The sequence below is a fragment of the Leptopilina boulardi genome, unplaced genomic scaffold (assembly GCF_019393585.1).
Source record: "Leptopilina boulardi isolate dan_hultmark-lab unplaced genomic scaffold, ZJU_Lbou_2.1 LbouV2_384, whole genome shotgun sequence".
NCBI classification, from domain to species: Eukaryota; Metazoa; Arthropoda; class Insecta; order Hymenoptera; family Figitidae; genus Leptopilina; species Leptopilina boulardi.
Window position 1 is genome coordinate 715865 of NW_026137956.1, and position 14688 is coordinate 730552.

A 14688-nucleotide genomic window follows, 5' to 3' on the forward strand; every position below is an offset into this window, starting at 1 on the left:
CACAATGCTAAAAGAACAGTGTTCCAATACTGAAACAGCAGTTTTCTGTTGTCAGTGTAACTCATGCCAAAATAGCATGGCATTACCCCTAAAATGGCAGTCTTTGTTTCTCAGTGAACCATGAAATTGCTCTACTGTTAATTAGTAAATGTTTAAAAAAGTGACTTATGAAATTATTTTTTGTGATAACTTAAAGAACAAAGTTGAGGTTCAAGTAGATGCATTTATAGAAAAAATTTTAACAAATCTGTAGGTTTACAAAAATTTTTATTTTTTACTTAAATTTCAATTTACATTGAATATTTTATTATTGTCCAAAAACCAATGTCGTGTTACTAATTTTAATAATTACATCAAGATTCAAAAATAGTTTATTTAAATAAAAAATGTAACAAAATTCGGTTTTTAAACTTAGCGAGCTTTGCAATATCCTATTGCCCATCCTACTTGTTTATAACAAAATCCTGAGCAACAATCTGTAGTTCCATCAGGTTGACATGGAGTTCCATTTCCTTCACAAGCATTGATAGCAGGAGCCACAAACATTAAAACTGTTGCCAAGAGGACGAACAACATTTTGATACTGGCCATTTTTTATTTGTAGTTTGTCTAATAACAGTATTAAATTGAATTACATATATATAGCATTAAACATGTTATGTTTTATAATAGTATGTCAAAAATAACGATAATATATAAAGCTTTATTTTAATTAGTCCACACAGAAAAAACCTGGTCTTAAAATGAGTAACGTACGCTACTCATTTTGAAGTGCACCAAAAGTGAGCCAGATTGGTGGCGTCACTATCTATGTCGTTTAGCATTTGCTCATTTTGAGTTGCAACAAAAATGAGACTAGGTTTTTTCTGTACATATCAACTGAAATAGTTACTGTAGAATAAGTAAGTACAACTTTCTAAATTTTAAAAAATATATTTAGCTATTTCAATAAATCTTTTTATTTAATCTCTTACAGATGAATCTTCTTTATGACTCTTGTAACAAATATTTTTTTATCTAACATACACGATAAATGCGACTTTCCGTGCATGTATAGCAGGCGGAAAGTAGGCTCTTGATGCCCAACTATCAACCCTTTCGTACGTAAGTAAAAAATTTAAAAAATTTTTTATAATTATTTTTATATTAATATAAATTAATTCTTGAATTATAGTATTATAGAAAATTTTTATCCAAATAATATTAATGAAAAGATTTGAAAATTATACTTTATTAAAGTAAATACTTACAGTATTTCAGGAATACACTAAAAGAAGCTGTACAAGGTATGAAGTGTAACAAACCTGTTGGGCTTTTATATAAAGAAAATCCATTGCACTTTTACCTTATTAACATTACATCTCTTTAGACAAATGTTTATAAAATGTATTAATTTTCCTTCGTTGATTACCTAATCTTTCTGAGAAAAGGAAAATTAAAACTGGAAAAACTTTTCCTTCTCGCATTACATATTAATAATAGGAAAAAACTCTAAAAACAATTAGCTTTTTCAATTCATCAACTAATTTACTACAGAAAAATATTTAGTTAATTGATAAAGTTAAAAATTATTTCACACAACAAATTTTATTTTCTTAATTGAACAAAACTAAAATAGGATAAACTAAACAGTAGTATGCTGCATAACGAAATCTTTTCAATTAAAAATGTTTTAAAAAATGGAAGTAAGATATTTTTTAAATTTCTTCCAAGTGTAATTAAATCGTCGGATCTAGCGCTTTAAGTTGGCCCCTGACATGAAAAAATTTTTTTTTTTAATTTTGATTTTTGAATATTATATCCTTGTAGAGAATAAAATTATGCAACTTTTTTCTCAATAAAGTTTTTTCTTACAGTGAATTGTTTTTAAAATAATTGCAAAAAACTTGATTTTTGTATACAGTAATATTTCATTCAATTTTATGTGTTCAACTCGTCATAAATCCGATGTTTTTTGACTTGTTAACTTCAAATTCAGAGGATTTATTCACCAAAGTGTCCAAAAAGTTTTAGATGAACAATAAATAAATTAAAATAATAATTAACATTTTTATTAATTTATTCATGTTAAAGGCAAAAAAAAATTATTTAATACTTTCAAATGAAAAAAGTCTGTGACGAACTTTCGAATTGGAAAAACTTCCAGCGGAAGAATTGTTTATAATAGTTCAATAAAGTTTTTCCGAAAGGTTTTAAACTAATTTGATGAAACATTTAGAATTTATAAGTTTTACTTTTTGGTACGCCGCTTTAGGCCCGGCCGTGAGCATAGTAATAGTGGCGTGATGCTTTATATCCTGGATATTTAGTTATTGTAAAGACTTTTAGTTTTTAAAAAATTATTTTAATGTTTTTGAATATACATTTTTAAACAATTTTTTAAAAAAATAATTTTTATTTTTTGTATGCATTATATTTTATTAATGTTTCGAATTCAATAATCATTATTTTAAAGTTTTTGATGTTTTTCTCTCGCTATATTCTTTTATCTTTTATCGTTTTTTAAGAGTGCAATAATTAAATAATTGAGCAATTCCATGAAATGTAATCACAAGAATTTTTTATGATTGGAGCAAATTTATTGAAACCTTGTGAATACACTTTGATGAATAAATTCTTTGAATTTAAAATTAACAAGTCAAAAAACTTCGGATTTATGACGAGTTGAACATAAAATTGAATAAAATATTACACGGAAAAACTTTATGCAAGAATCATTCCTAAATTTGTTCAGGAACTGAGGATATGAGAAAAATTTAAGAAATCTTATTTATATTTTCTTTGAAAAATTCTAAGCAGTATTTCTATAAGAATTGTAGAGAAATTCAAGACAACTTCCTAAACTTACTACAGAAAGTCTTGAACTTGTTTTAGAATAAATTTTTACGTTTGCGAGAAAAAAAATTTACTCTGGGAGGACTCGATCCCACGTCCTCGAGAGTCCAAAAACTGCCCTTCTACGATCCGGCGGTTCAATTATACTACATTTATTTTCTATAAATCATTACAATCATACAGTGAATTAATTGTCATTACTTGTTGTATTTTAAATAATTTTTTTTGTAGTAGAAAGTAATAAATATCAATTTCTTTAAATTTGCAATTGTACTACCGGATCAAAAAAAGGGCGCACATAACCCATTTGAATTACATTGTTTATGTGCCCTTCTGTGATTCGCCAGCTCAATTGTTTTCTGAAGAAAGAAGGTTTTTGACACTTTCGATGTGTATGAAAGCAGCACAGACGTCCGATAATCTTATTACAAAATTTAATTTGCAATAAAATTAGCAAGATCAATTAATATTAGCCAATCGTGGAAATAAGTCTCTAAGAACATAAAAAATTTCTCTGTGCATTATTAATAAAAACTGGAATTTTTATTATCAGAGAATTCAAATTTAAATGGGTCACGCGGTATTTCTAGTACAGTAATATTATCATTCAATCAAGGTCTGGTGTTCTGTGATTCCCCTAACCTTCAGCGTCGCGCCACTTCCAATAAAAAAGAATTAGGGTTCGGTCACACTATCTCATGCATGCAGAAACCATTGGCCGATCACAATTCAACGAAATCTAGTGAATGTTCAGTAACTTTCTATTTACAACCGAAACTTTTGGAAAATTACTAGAAACGTACGAAACATTCACTAGATTTCGTTTGAAGTGTAACCTGCCAAATGTTTCTGCATGCATGAGATAGTATGACCGTACCCTAACTCTGTTAACTTCCAGTTAAATTCCATGCAAGTCTGTATATTTCCCTTCTTTTCCTTTCCTTTGTTAACTTTCTAGTACTTATCAATTATTTACTAGAAAAATGCAAAGGATTTTTTGTGAAATATTAAAGTCTAAGATTTAAAGATTGTGATTTAAAATTTTTTTTTATGAAACTGAAACTGGCACTTAGTCATCAACAAAATATTGTTTGAAATATCTAAAAAGAAGTTATTAATTTAACAATTGTTTAATATACTGTTTTATTTTACATCGCCATCATAATTTTTAAAAATTTATAGATTAAAAAAAATATTTCGTTCATTTGAACGTTTAGAACGCTCATTTAACTCGCGACTGATAAGTAAGTCCCAAACTATAAATTTTTGTAAAATGGGATATTCTATTTGAAGTAGATAACCTCGATCCTTTTTCTATTATTATTCTTTTAAATATTACTAAGTTATTAAAAATCTATCAAACAAAAGAAATTATGTGCGGACTTTGTGTAAAATTGAAAAAAAAATTTTTTCTCTATTTTCTTCTGTTTGGTAGATTTCTAATAAATAATAATACTTAAAAGTAATAATAAATTTTAAAAAAGCAAGGGGGTTTTTTCGCTTCATTTAGAAAGCCCCAAATGTCATTAGATAATTTGAATGCATATTTATAGGAAATTTAATTATATGCAATATATTTTTTCATTATTTATTAAAATAATATTTTTGTATAAATATCATTAATTACAAAATAGTTTACAAATCATAAAAGTTTAATTGTTTATTTATTTAAATCATTATTGTTTTGTTTTTTAACAAAATAACAACCATTTGAAAAGGACAAAAAATTTGTCATAAAATGCAATTGTTAATACTGGTTAAATGAATTTAATAATAATTATAAATAGTAAAAATGACAATAAAATAATAGGTAATAAAGAATAATATTCATACAATAAGATTCATATTATAAACATTTTATGTTATATTACTTGTTTAATTTACCGCCATGGGAAACTATTTTGTATTGAAATTGTAAAGAAGTGTAAAAGTGGGGGTCAAAAAGGTAAAAAAAATGTGTGACATAATTTATGAATGACCCCTTATAATAATTATTTTATTCCACTTCATCCCTTTAAGTATATTTTTAAAAAAATTCAATAATTTTGAACTTTTTTTAGTGTTATGTGATTTTATAGACAGTTTTATATTAAATTGTAATTTATTATTTTACGTAAAAATCATTTTTGATAAATTGTAATAAACATACTGTGCATTTATTGTAATTAATTATATTATTGTCAATAAAAATCATCATTGTTGAAATGAAAAATAATAATTCTTAAATTATTTGTTGAATTTTCAGCCAATTACTAAGAAGAAGAGGTCAAAGACAACATCAGGAAATGTTGAAAATAATTCCAAATGGACATCGGAAAGAAATGCTCAATAAATTATTATTAAAAATAATAATTTTGATCATACGAAAATTTAAATTTAAATGGGTCCCGCGGCATTTCCAGGAAAGTAATATTATCAGCCAATCAGTGTTTGGTATTCTGCGTTTTACCACTACCAGCGTCGCGCGCCACTTTCAACAAGGAGAAATTATTTCCAACCAATCAACGTTCGGCGTTCATAGCGGAAAGAGCGCCCCACCACATGCAGCGTCACTTTTCGATTCTTCACGCATTTAGTCCGCCATGAGCCACGTGCCGAGCAAGATGTCCTGAACTTTGGTGAGTTTTTCTCTTTTACTGAACCCTGATACCACCTCCTTTTCCAGGAAGTTAACCAGGTGAAGTTCCATACTTAATCTGTTAACTTCCAGTTAAATTCCATGCATGTCTATATATTTCCCTTCTTTTTCTTTCCTTTGTTAACTTTCTAGTATTTATCAATTATTTACTAGAAAAATACAAAGGATTTTTTTGTGAAATATTAAAGTCTAAGATTTAAAGATTGTGGTTTAAATTTTTTTTATGAAACTGTAACTGGCACATGGCCATCAGCCCCGAGTTAATTATGAAAAAATTTTTGTTAGCAATACCAAAAATAAAGTTAATAAAATTAATTTTATTAACATTATTTATGTTATTGCTAATATAAATTTTTTTAAAATTAACTCGGGGATGATATCCATGTGCCTCTTACAGTTTCATAATTTTTTTTAAAGTATCCAATCAAAGTACTTTAAATAATAACATTTGAATTTCCTCGAAAATAGAAATATAAATTTTTGTGAAAAGAAATATTTTATTTGAAGCAGACAACCTCGATCTTGTTTTTTTAAAATATTGTTTCGTTAAATATTATTAATTTATTAAAAATTCATTAAGCAAGAGAAAATATGTGTATAGTTTGTTTTAAATTTAATACAAAATATTTACCTATTTTTCTTCGTTTGATGGATTTTTAATAAAATAATAATATTTCAAAGTAATAATATTAAAAAGAAACAAGAGAGGATTGTTCGCTTCATTTAAAAGGCCCTTAATATCATTGGATAATTTAAATACATATTTATATGTAATCTGAACAGTCAAAAAGAGTCTTACGTGCGAGAAAATTTATTTTTTATTGATTAGTGATTCTGATGGAAAAAAGTTTTGTCAGAATCACTAATCAATAAAAAATCTATTTTTTCGCACGTAAGTCCCCTTTTCACTGTTCAGGTTACATTTAATATTTAATTATATATAATTAATTTTTACTTTTTTTTTAATTAATACTTTTGTTTGAATATTATTGTCTACAGATAAATAAATTAAATAGTTTTTTACAATAAAAAATATTAGTAAACAATAAATAGTAAAAATAACAGTAAAATAATAATAAAGAATAATATTCAAACAAAAATACTAAGTAATTAAATAAAGTAAAAAGTATGAAATATATAAATAAATAATTAAAAAAATATGTAAAATAACTTAACTAACCGAGGAAATTCAAATGTAAATAAACATTTAAAGTACTTGAAACAGATACTTTAAAAGAAAAATTTAAAACTATAAACAATCTTTAAACCTTAAGAAGACTTTAAAATTTCAGAAAAAAATCCTATGTATTTTTGTAGTAAATAAACAATTGATAAATACAAGAAAGATAAGAAAGGAAAGGAAAAAAAGAAGGGAAGTATATGTAGACATCCGTGGAAGATAACTGGAAGTTGCAGAATTAAAACAGGAACGGACCATGGTTAACAGATAGGAAAGGGAACCGGTAGAAGGGAGAAGTAAAAGAAAGACTCCACCAGAAGAAGGGATGGACGTTATGAATGATAGTATAATAATATGTACAAGATTAATTAATAAAATTTTTATTGGAAAAAATTTATCATAGATATTGTTTCTTCTTCAACTGTCTCCTGTGTCCTCCTCTCTCCTCCTTCGAACCAGGTGCCTCGTGTCCTGAGATTTAGTAGAGTTCTTCTTTTACTTCTCCCTTTTACCGGTTCCCTTTCCTATCTGTTAACCAGAGTCTGTTCCTGTTTTAATTCTGAAACTTCCAGTTCTCTTCCACGGATGTCTACATATGCTTCCCTTCTTTTTTTTCTTTCCTTTCTTATCTTTCTTGTATTTATCAATTGTTTATTTACTACAAAAATACATAGGATTTTTTTCTGAAATTTTAAAGTCTTCTTAAGGTTTAAAGATTGTTTATAGTTTTAAATGTTTCTTTTAAAGTATCTGTTCCAAGTACTTTAAATGTTTATTTACATTTGAATTTCCTCGGTTAGTTAAGTTATTTTACATATTTTTTTAATTATTTATTTATATATTTCATACTTTTTACTTTATTTAATTACTTAGTATTTTTGTTTGAATATTATTCTTTATTATTATTTTACTGTTATTTTTACTATTTATTGTTTACTAATATTTTTTATTGTAAAAAACTATTTAATTTATTTATCTGTAGACAATAATATTCAAACAAAAGTATTAATTAAAAAATAAAGTAAAAATTAATTATATATAATTAAATATTAAATGTAACCTGAACAGTGAAAAGGGGACTTACGTGCGAAAAAATAGATTTTTTATTGATTGGTGATTCTGACAAAACTTTTTTCCATCAGAATCACTAATCAATAAAAAATAAATTTATTCGCACGGAAGCCTCTTTTTCACTGTTCAGATTACATATAAATATGTATTGAAATTATTTAATGATATTAAGGGCCTTTTAAATGAAGCGAACAATCCCCTCTTGTTTCTTTTTAATATTATTATTTTATTAAAAATCCATCAAACGAAGAAAAATAGGTAAATATTTTGTATTAAATTTAATACAAAGTATACACATATTTTCTCTTGTTTAATAAATTTTTAATAAATTAATAATATTTAACGAAACAATATTAAGAAAACAAGATCGAGGTTGTCTGCTTCAAATAAAATATTTCTTTTCACAAAAATTTATATTTCTATTTTCGAGGAAATTCAAATGTTATTATTTAAAGTACTTTGATTGGATACTTTAAAAAAAATTATGAAACTGTAAGAGGCACATGGATATCATCCCCGAGTTAATTTTAAAAAAATTTATATTAGCAATAACATAAATAATGTTAATAAAATTAATTTCATGAACTTTATTTTTGGTATTGCTAACATAATTTTTTTCAAAATTAACTCGGGGCTGATAGCCAGGTGCCAGTTACAGTTTCATAAAAAAAAATTTAAACCACAATCTTTAAATCTTAGACTTTAATATTTCACAAAAAAATCCTTTGTATTTTTCTAGTAAATAATTGATAAATACTAGAAAGTTAACAAAGGAAAGAAAAAGAAGGGAAATATATAGACATGCATGGAATTTAACTGGAAGTTAACAGATTAAGTATGGAACTTCACCTGGTTAACTTCCTGGAAAAGGAGGTGGTATCGGGGTTCAGTAAAAGAGAGAAACTCACCAAAGTTCAAGACATCTTCCTCGGCACGTGGCTCATGGCGGACTAAATGCGTGAAGATTTGAAAAGTGACGCTGCAGGTGGTGGGGCGCTCTTTCCACTATGAACGCCGTGCGTTGATTGGTTGGAAATAATTTCTCCTTGTTGGAAGTGGCGCACGACACTGGTAGTGGTAAAACGCAGAATACCAAACACTGATTGGCTGATAATATTACACTACTGGAAATGCCGCTCGACCTATTTAAATTTGAATTCTTCGATGAACAAAATTATTAATAATTTAATAATAATTTATTAATAATATAATTTAATTAATGATTATTTTATTTATTATGAATATAATATATTATAAAATGTAATATAGGATTTATTTTTTTCACTTCAACAATAATGATTATTATTAACAATAATATAATTCGTTACAATAAATTCACAGTATATTTATAATAATTTATCGCAGATGATTTTTATCTTGAATAATAAATTACAATTTAATAAAAAAGTGTCTATAAAAGCGCATAACACTATTAAAAGCGCAAAATTATTAAATTTTTTTTAAATATGCTAACTTTCCTTATAAATTTGTTTCCAATAGCGGTAAATTAAACAAGTTTAATTTTATTTTATGTTAAAAAAATGTTTATAATATTTTATCACAGATAATTTTAAGGTAAAATAATAAATTAGTTTTTAATATAAAACTTTTATTACAACTTAAATGTATTCAAAATTTTTTTTAAATATATTTTTCATGAAATAAAATCAAATTGAGTTATTTATAGTTTTTTTTATTAAAAGATGTAATTATAAATTTCATTTCATTTATTTAAGTATATTTTACAAAAAAAATTAAAGAATTATTTTGAATTATATCTAAATGTTTAAAGTAATTGTGGTTTATTTCACGTAAGAATAAATTATAAAAATATAAACAAATACTTTTTAACTCATATACATGGGGCGTTTTATATGAAAACTATATATGATGTCTCAGATTTTTCTTAACTTTTGGGTTTTGAGAGACATTTTGATGTTAAATGAATATGTAAATTTTGAATTAAGTTTTTTAATATATTTTCAGAGATGTCTGCATTAAAAAATTATTGTAACATTTTTTTCTTTTTCATTTTTTTTATCCTATAAAAAAATTTCTGAATGTTTTTTACTCTAAAAATGTTGAAATTTATGAAAAAAATCATTGCAATAACAAATTATTAAATTTTAATTAATTTATTTAAAAAATAAAAATTAATTTTACCTTTTAAACATGTTCTTCCTGTTTTTCAATCCTGGAAAAAATCATGAATGAAGTTGATAGTGTAATGAAGACTTCCTGAATTTTTCAACTAGGCGTTATTTTTTGTTTTCAAAATAGAAAAACTCAGTTAAGTTCCATAAATCTGTAAATATCGTCCGTTTTTTCTTTTCGGTGTTAACTTCTTGGAAGTAATCAATGTAAATTTACTGGAAAAATGCAAAGGATAGTTTGTAAAATATTTTTTATATATTTTAAAATATATATTCCGAACTCACCGTTTAGTCCAAGTCCCCGTTCTGTCTCATTCTTCTGAATTCAGTAATTCAACAAATAGAAATGATATGACAATCTTTAAACATGTCGTTTACTTTTGTATATATATATATATATTAAACATTGAAATATTTGTTGCGTTCGCAATATTACCCAGCAGGTAATGCTGAATTTCTAATAACAATTTTGAATAAAGTCTTTAATAGTAATTAAAAGTAAGATTTTTTTTAAGTTATAAAGATGTCGCAGTCTAGGTTATACTTATTATAGACAATAGTTTTAATATTTGCAGATTTAAAAAAGTTTGTATTTCAAATTACATCAAAATCAATGTTGTACTATACTATAATTTCAACAATTACATTCAGATTAAAAAGATGCTTGTTTATAATTTTAACATTGTAGCAACATTCTGTTGTTTATTTAGCGGTATCTGCAATATCCAATATCCCATGCTACTTGTTTATAACAAAAGTCTGAACAACAATTTGTACTTCCATCAGGTTGACATGGAGTTCCATCTGGTGCACAAGGGCCAATAGTTCGAGCTCTGCAATATCCTATAGACCATCCTAATTGTTTGTAACAAAATGTTGTACAACAATTTGTACTTCCATCAGGTTGACATGGAGTGCCGTCTGGTGCACAAGGACTATTGGTAACAGTTCGTGCTCTGCAATATCCTATGGACCATCCAACTTGTTTATAACAAAAATCTGTACAACAATTTGTACTTCCATCAGGTTGGCATGGAGTTCCGTCAGGTTCACAAGGACTATTGGTAACGGTTCGTGCTCTACAATATCCTATTGCCCATCCTAATTGTTTATAACAAAATCCTGTACAACAATTTGTACTTCCATCAGGTTGACATGGAGTTCCATCTGGTGCACAAGGACTATTGGTAGTCCTCCATGCTTTGCAATTTTCTATAGAGCATCCAACGATTGCCAAAAGAAACAAGAACAATTTGAAATTTGTCATCTTTTTATTTATAGGTTCTCTAAAAACATTATCAAATTGAACTAAATTAGCACATAAAAAGTCTTGTTGCTAAAAATTCTAAATCAGTAAATATTAAAACTGATACATCAAGCAAACCCAGTGGGCACAAAAAGTTCTACGTTCCAAAATCGTTCTTATAAAGTTAATGTCTACTTAAATAAAGTTCTAAAAATATTTCATGTTCTAAAAACGTTTTTACAATATGAAACATTCTTGGAATGTAATTTTAGCAGACATGTACGTGCTAAAAACGATTTGGAAAGGTTTTTGGACCAAGTGGTGTATTTTTGCCCACTGAGAACCAAGTTACTTAAGTCAGGTGTGGTTAATAAAATTCGCAACTCAGATTTGTCAAGAATTATTTCCTTTTGTACAATTTAATTTTAGTATAAATAATACAAAAACAAATTAAAGAGTAAAAGCACGTAATTTCATGATAAGTTAACTGAAAATTTAATTTAAAATTATCAGTTAAAGTTCAATAACATCATTATTACAAGTATTAAAAATTATTACAAATTAAAAATTTTCTTTAATAAACTTTTTTGTCAATTATCATGGACTTATTTCTTACGTAAATATTTCATGTACTTAAATATAATTATGTTATTGCGTATATTAATGAAATACAAATATGAAAATTTTGCTTTATTACAAAATACTTACTATAGAATTTCAGAAATAAATTTTGAAGAAAGCTGAACAGGTTATACAATCTATGAAACCTGTTGGCTTTTTATATGAAGAAAATTTAACGTATTTTTACCTTATTCACTTGTATTTATTATTTCAGTTAATAAAACAAATGTTTATAAATAAAAATTAAATTATTTGAAAAATAAAACAATAAATAAAATAAAATTCCTTTTTAGATTAGGTATATTTTTGAACAATAGAAATACGGACAGTTAAAAGAATCCAAAAAAGGATTTTGTTACGCAATAAAATATGTTTTACACTCCTCAAAAATCTGTTATGGAAATATAATTTTGCTATTTTTTTAAGTGAAATTCAAAAACAAAAATTTATAACCTTCGAACACAAGAGAAAAAACAAATATTTTTTATCAATATAAGACCTATTATAGAATAATGAAAAATTTACATTTGTATCTTTATTTTAATATTGCTGTGATATTAAGAGGTTACATACCTTTTCGTCTGCAGAAAATGAATAATTTTTCATCATTATTTTTAAGTATTTCATTAAAACTTTATTAAAATAAAGTTTATAATGATGTTTCAGTATTTTAAGTGAAAAAAATATATTTTTTAGAAATACGTATTTCACTTTTGTTTTTTTTTAATTCTACATTATTTTAAAAACTTTTGTTTTATAATATTCTTTGGTCTTTTTGGTGCAATTTGATGTCTTAACCGCCAGTCTACTCTTATTCTTAAATTTTCTGTAACTTGTAACAATATTTTTGACACATTGTATAATTCAAAAATTTTTTTTTTTTATAAATTGTAAACAAAAAAAAAAGGAATTGCTTACAGATGCTAACTGATGTTTGCTATCGGATCTATCAAAATTAGTAACCACAGCTAAATTTTTTGCTGTTACATCAAAAAAGTTTGCTGTGATAAACAATATCAGTCTTAATTTTTAAAAATTTAATGTTACAGAAAACTGTTTTGAACCCACAGTAAATCTTTCGTATGGATTTTCAAAAAGATAAATTTTTTCAAAAAATAAAAATTCTAAAATGGTCAAAAATTAAAATTTTCTTTTTTTGACCACCTTATATGTTTTTAGGAACTAAATGATGCAAGAAAAAAATATCAACTCGTTTAATAATTTAAATTTAAGTAGGTCCAAATTGGTGGTGGTGCCTCCCCTTATCTTATAAGTAAATTGTTCACTTATTAAGATTCCAGAAAAAATATTTTTTTTTATACTTTTGTAAAAACTAAAAAGATTATTAAAGAGATTAAGTTTTTTAAATGTGCTTAACATGCAAATATTTAAAAAAATTTTAATTTAAATGATACTTTTTTTATTACAATAAAATAAATTCATCAAATATATAATCCAAATACAAGAATATAACTTTTTTTGTGTACAACAGTAATCAATAATTTAAGTCGACTATCTGTCTCTGCATTCCCCTTCACTCCAATTTGCTTCTTTATGGCAATATTTAGAACAACAATTTGTACTTCCATCGGGTTGACATTTTACACCAGGTCCTTCACAAGCATTAATAATTGGAGCCATCATCATTAAAATGGTTGCCAAGAGCACCAACAATAATTTAAATCCAGCCATTATTGTTTTTGAGTTTCTAACAAATTAAATTCATTTTAAATTATTGTTATGATAAATTTTTAGAAAATTAAGTTTAGTCCTCATGAGTCGGTAAAATATTCATAGTGATCTACTTTACCGACTCATGACTATAAACAATATTCCAAAGAGCACGTAATTTTACTTTAATATCACAATAATATTACATGAAAGATTCGTAATATTACAGTAATGTTTCAGTAATATTAAAATGTCCACCTCATGATAATATTATAGGTGGTATTAAGATAATATTACACTGTAATACTAAAATAATATATTTAGATAATATTACATGACTTTATATTTAATGAAAAAATTTTGACATGGCGGGAATCGAACTTGCAACCTACCGCACATCAGTCAAGAATCTTAAGGCCAGGTCCAAGTCGTGTCAGCTGTTCCATTGAAACTTCAAAGGAACAGCTGACTCGACTTGGACCTGGCCTTAACCAATGGACCACTTGTGCTTCTACACACTTGTGTCATACTACAAGTAAAAGTGGTCCATTGGTTAAGACTCTTGATTGATGTGCGGTAGATTCGAAATTCGATTCCCACCATGTCAAAATTTTTTCATTAAATATTAAGTCATGTAATATTATCTAAATATTATTTTAATATTACAGTGTAATATCACCTCAATATTACTTGTAATAAATTCATTAACATAACCTATAATTTTTTCCATTTTTTAGGTTATGAACTAAAATATTACATTTGGATGTAAATATATTGTATATATGACGCGCTCTGACGAAGAAAGGGACCGAAGGAGCAAAAAATTATAGGTTATGTTTCGAAATTTTTAATGTTTCTACACTCAATGCAAAGTTTAAGATTTTCATTACATAAAAAATATTTAATTAAATCTGATTTCTATTTATATTTGTGATATAACATATAAAACATAACCTATAAATTTCTTTGCTTCTTGGGTTCAATTTTTCAAAATGCGTCACATTTAATATATAATTTATCTAACAATAATAATAACAATTAGCATTGTTATATAATAGAAATTTTTTTATTAAATAATATATTTCAGAAATTTTCATGATAATAAAAGTTTTGTACTTACAGTGTAAGAAAGTTGAAGATAAAGAGAGAATGGGATGAAATCTACATAATGCTTGGATCTTTTATATGCAACAAATTAACAGTGTGTTAACCTTGTCTATATATTATCTATACAATGATTCAGGTTAATGGGCAAATGTTAATAAAAAATAGT

The 14688-nt window shown here is 25.6% G+C and overlaps 1 protein-coding gene and 1 long non-coding RNA gene across 4 annotated transcripts; both read right to left on the reverse strand.

The window, feature by feature from the left end:
- Positions 1-250: 250 nt before the first annotated feature.
- Positions 251-1338, reverse strand: LOC127288331 (uncharacterized). The gene is made up of 2 exons (XR_007844018.1): positions 1251-1338; positions 251-609 (listed from the first exon to the last, which is right to left on the reverse strand). It is a non-coding gene; the product is annotated as an uncharacterized LOC127288331 (long non-coding RNA).
- Positions 1339-10410: 9072 nt separating this feature from the next.
- On the reverse strand, positions 10411-14688 carry LOC127288322 (keratin-associated protein 9-1-like). 3 transcript variants are annotated; one of them, XM_051315719.1, is made up of 4 exons: positions 14536-14688; positions 12663-13452; positions 12318-12576; positions 10411-11163 (listed from the first exon to the last, which is right to left on the reverse strand). In XM_051315719.1, exon 4 carries the CDS (start codon positions 11142-11144, stop codon positions 10584-10586), a length of 561 nt encoding a protein of 186 aa, XP_051171676.1. In that variant the 5' UTR covers positions 11145-11163; positions 12318-12576; positions 12663-13452; positions 14536-14688; the 3' UTR covers positions 10411-10583. The 3 variants fall into 3 exon arrangements, with proteins under 3 accessions (XP_051171676.1, XP_051171675.1, XP_051171677.1); XM_051315718.1 differs by having other exon boundaries at positions 12318-13452; XM_051315720.1 differs by lacking the exons at positions 12318-12576; positions 12663-13452; positions 14536-14688 and adding an exon at positions 11832-11943.

Coding starts and splice junctions, on each gene's coding strand:
- LOC127288322 (XM_051315719.1), bottom strand. CDS start 11,144: ATGACAAATTTCAAATTGTTCTTGTTTCTTTTGGCAATCGTTGGATGC.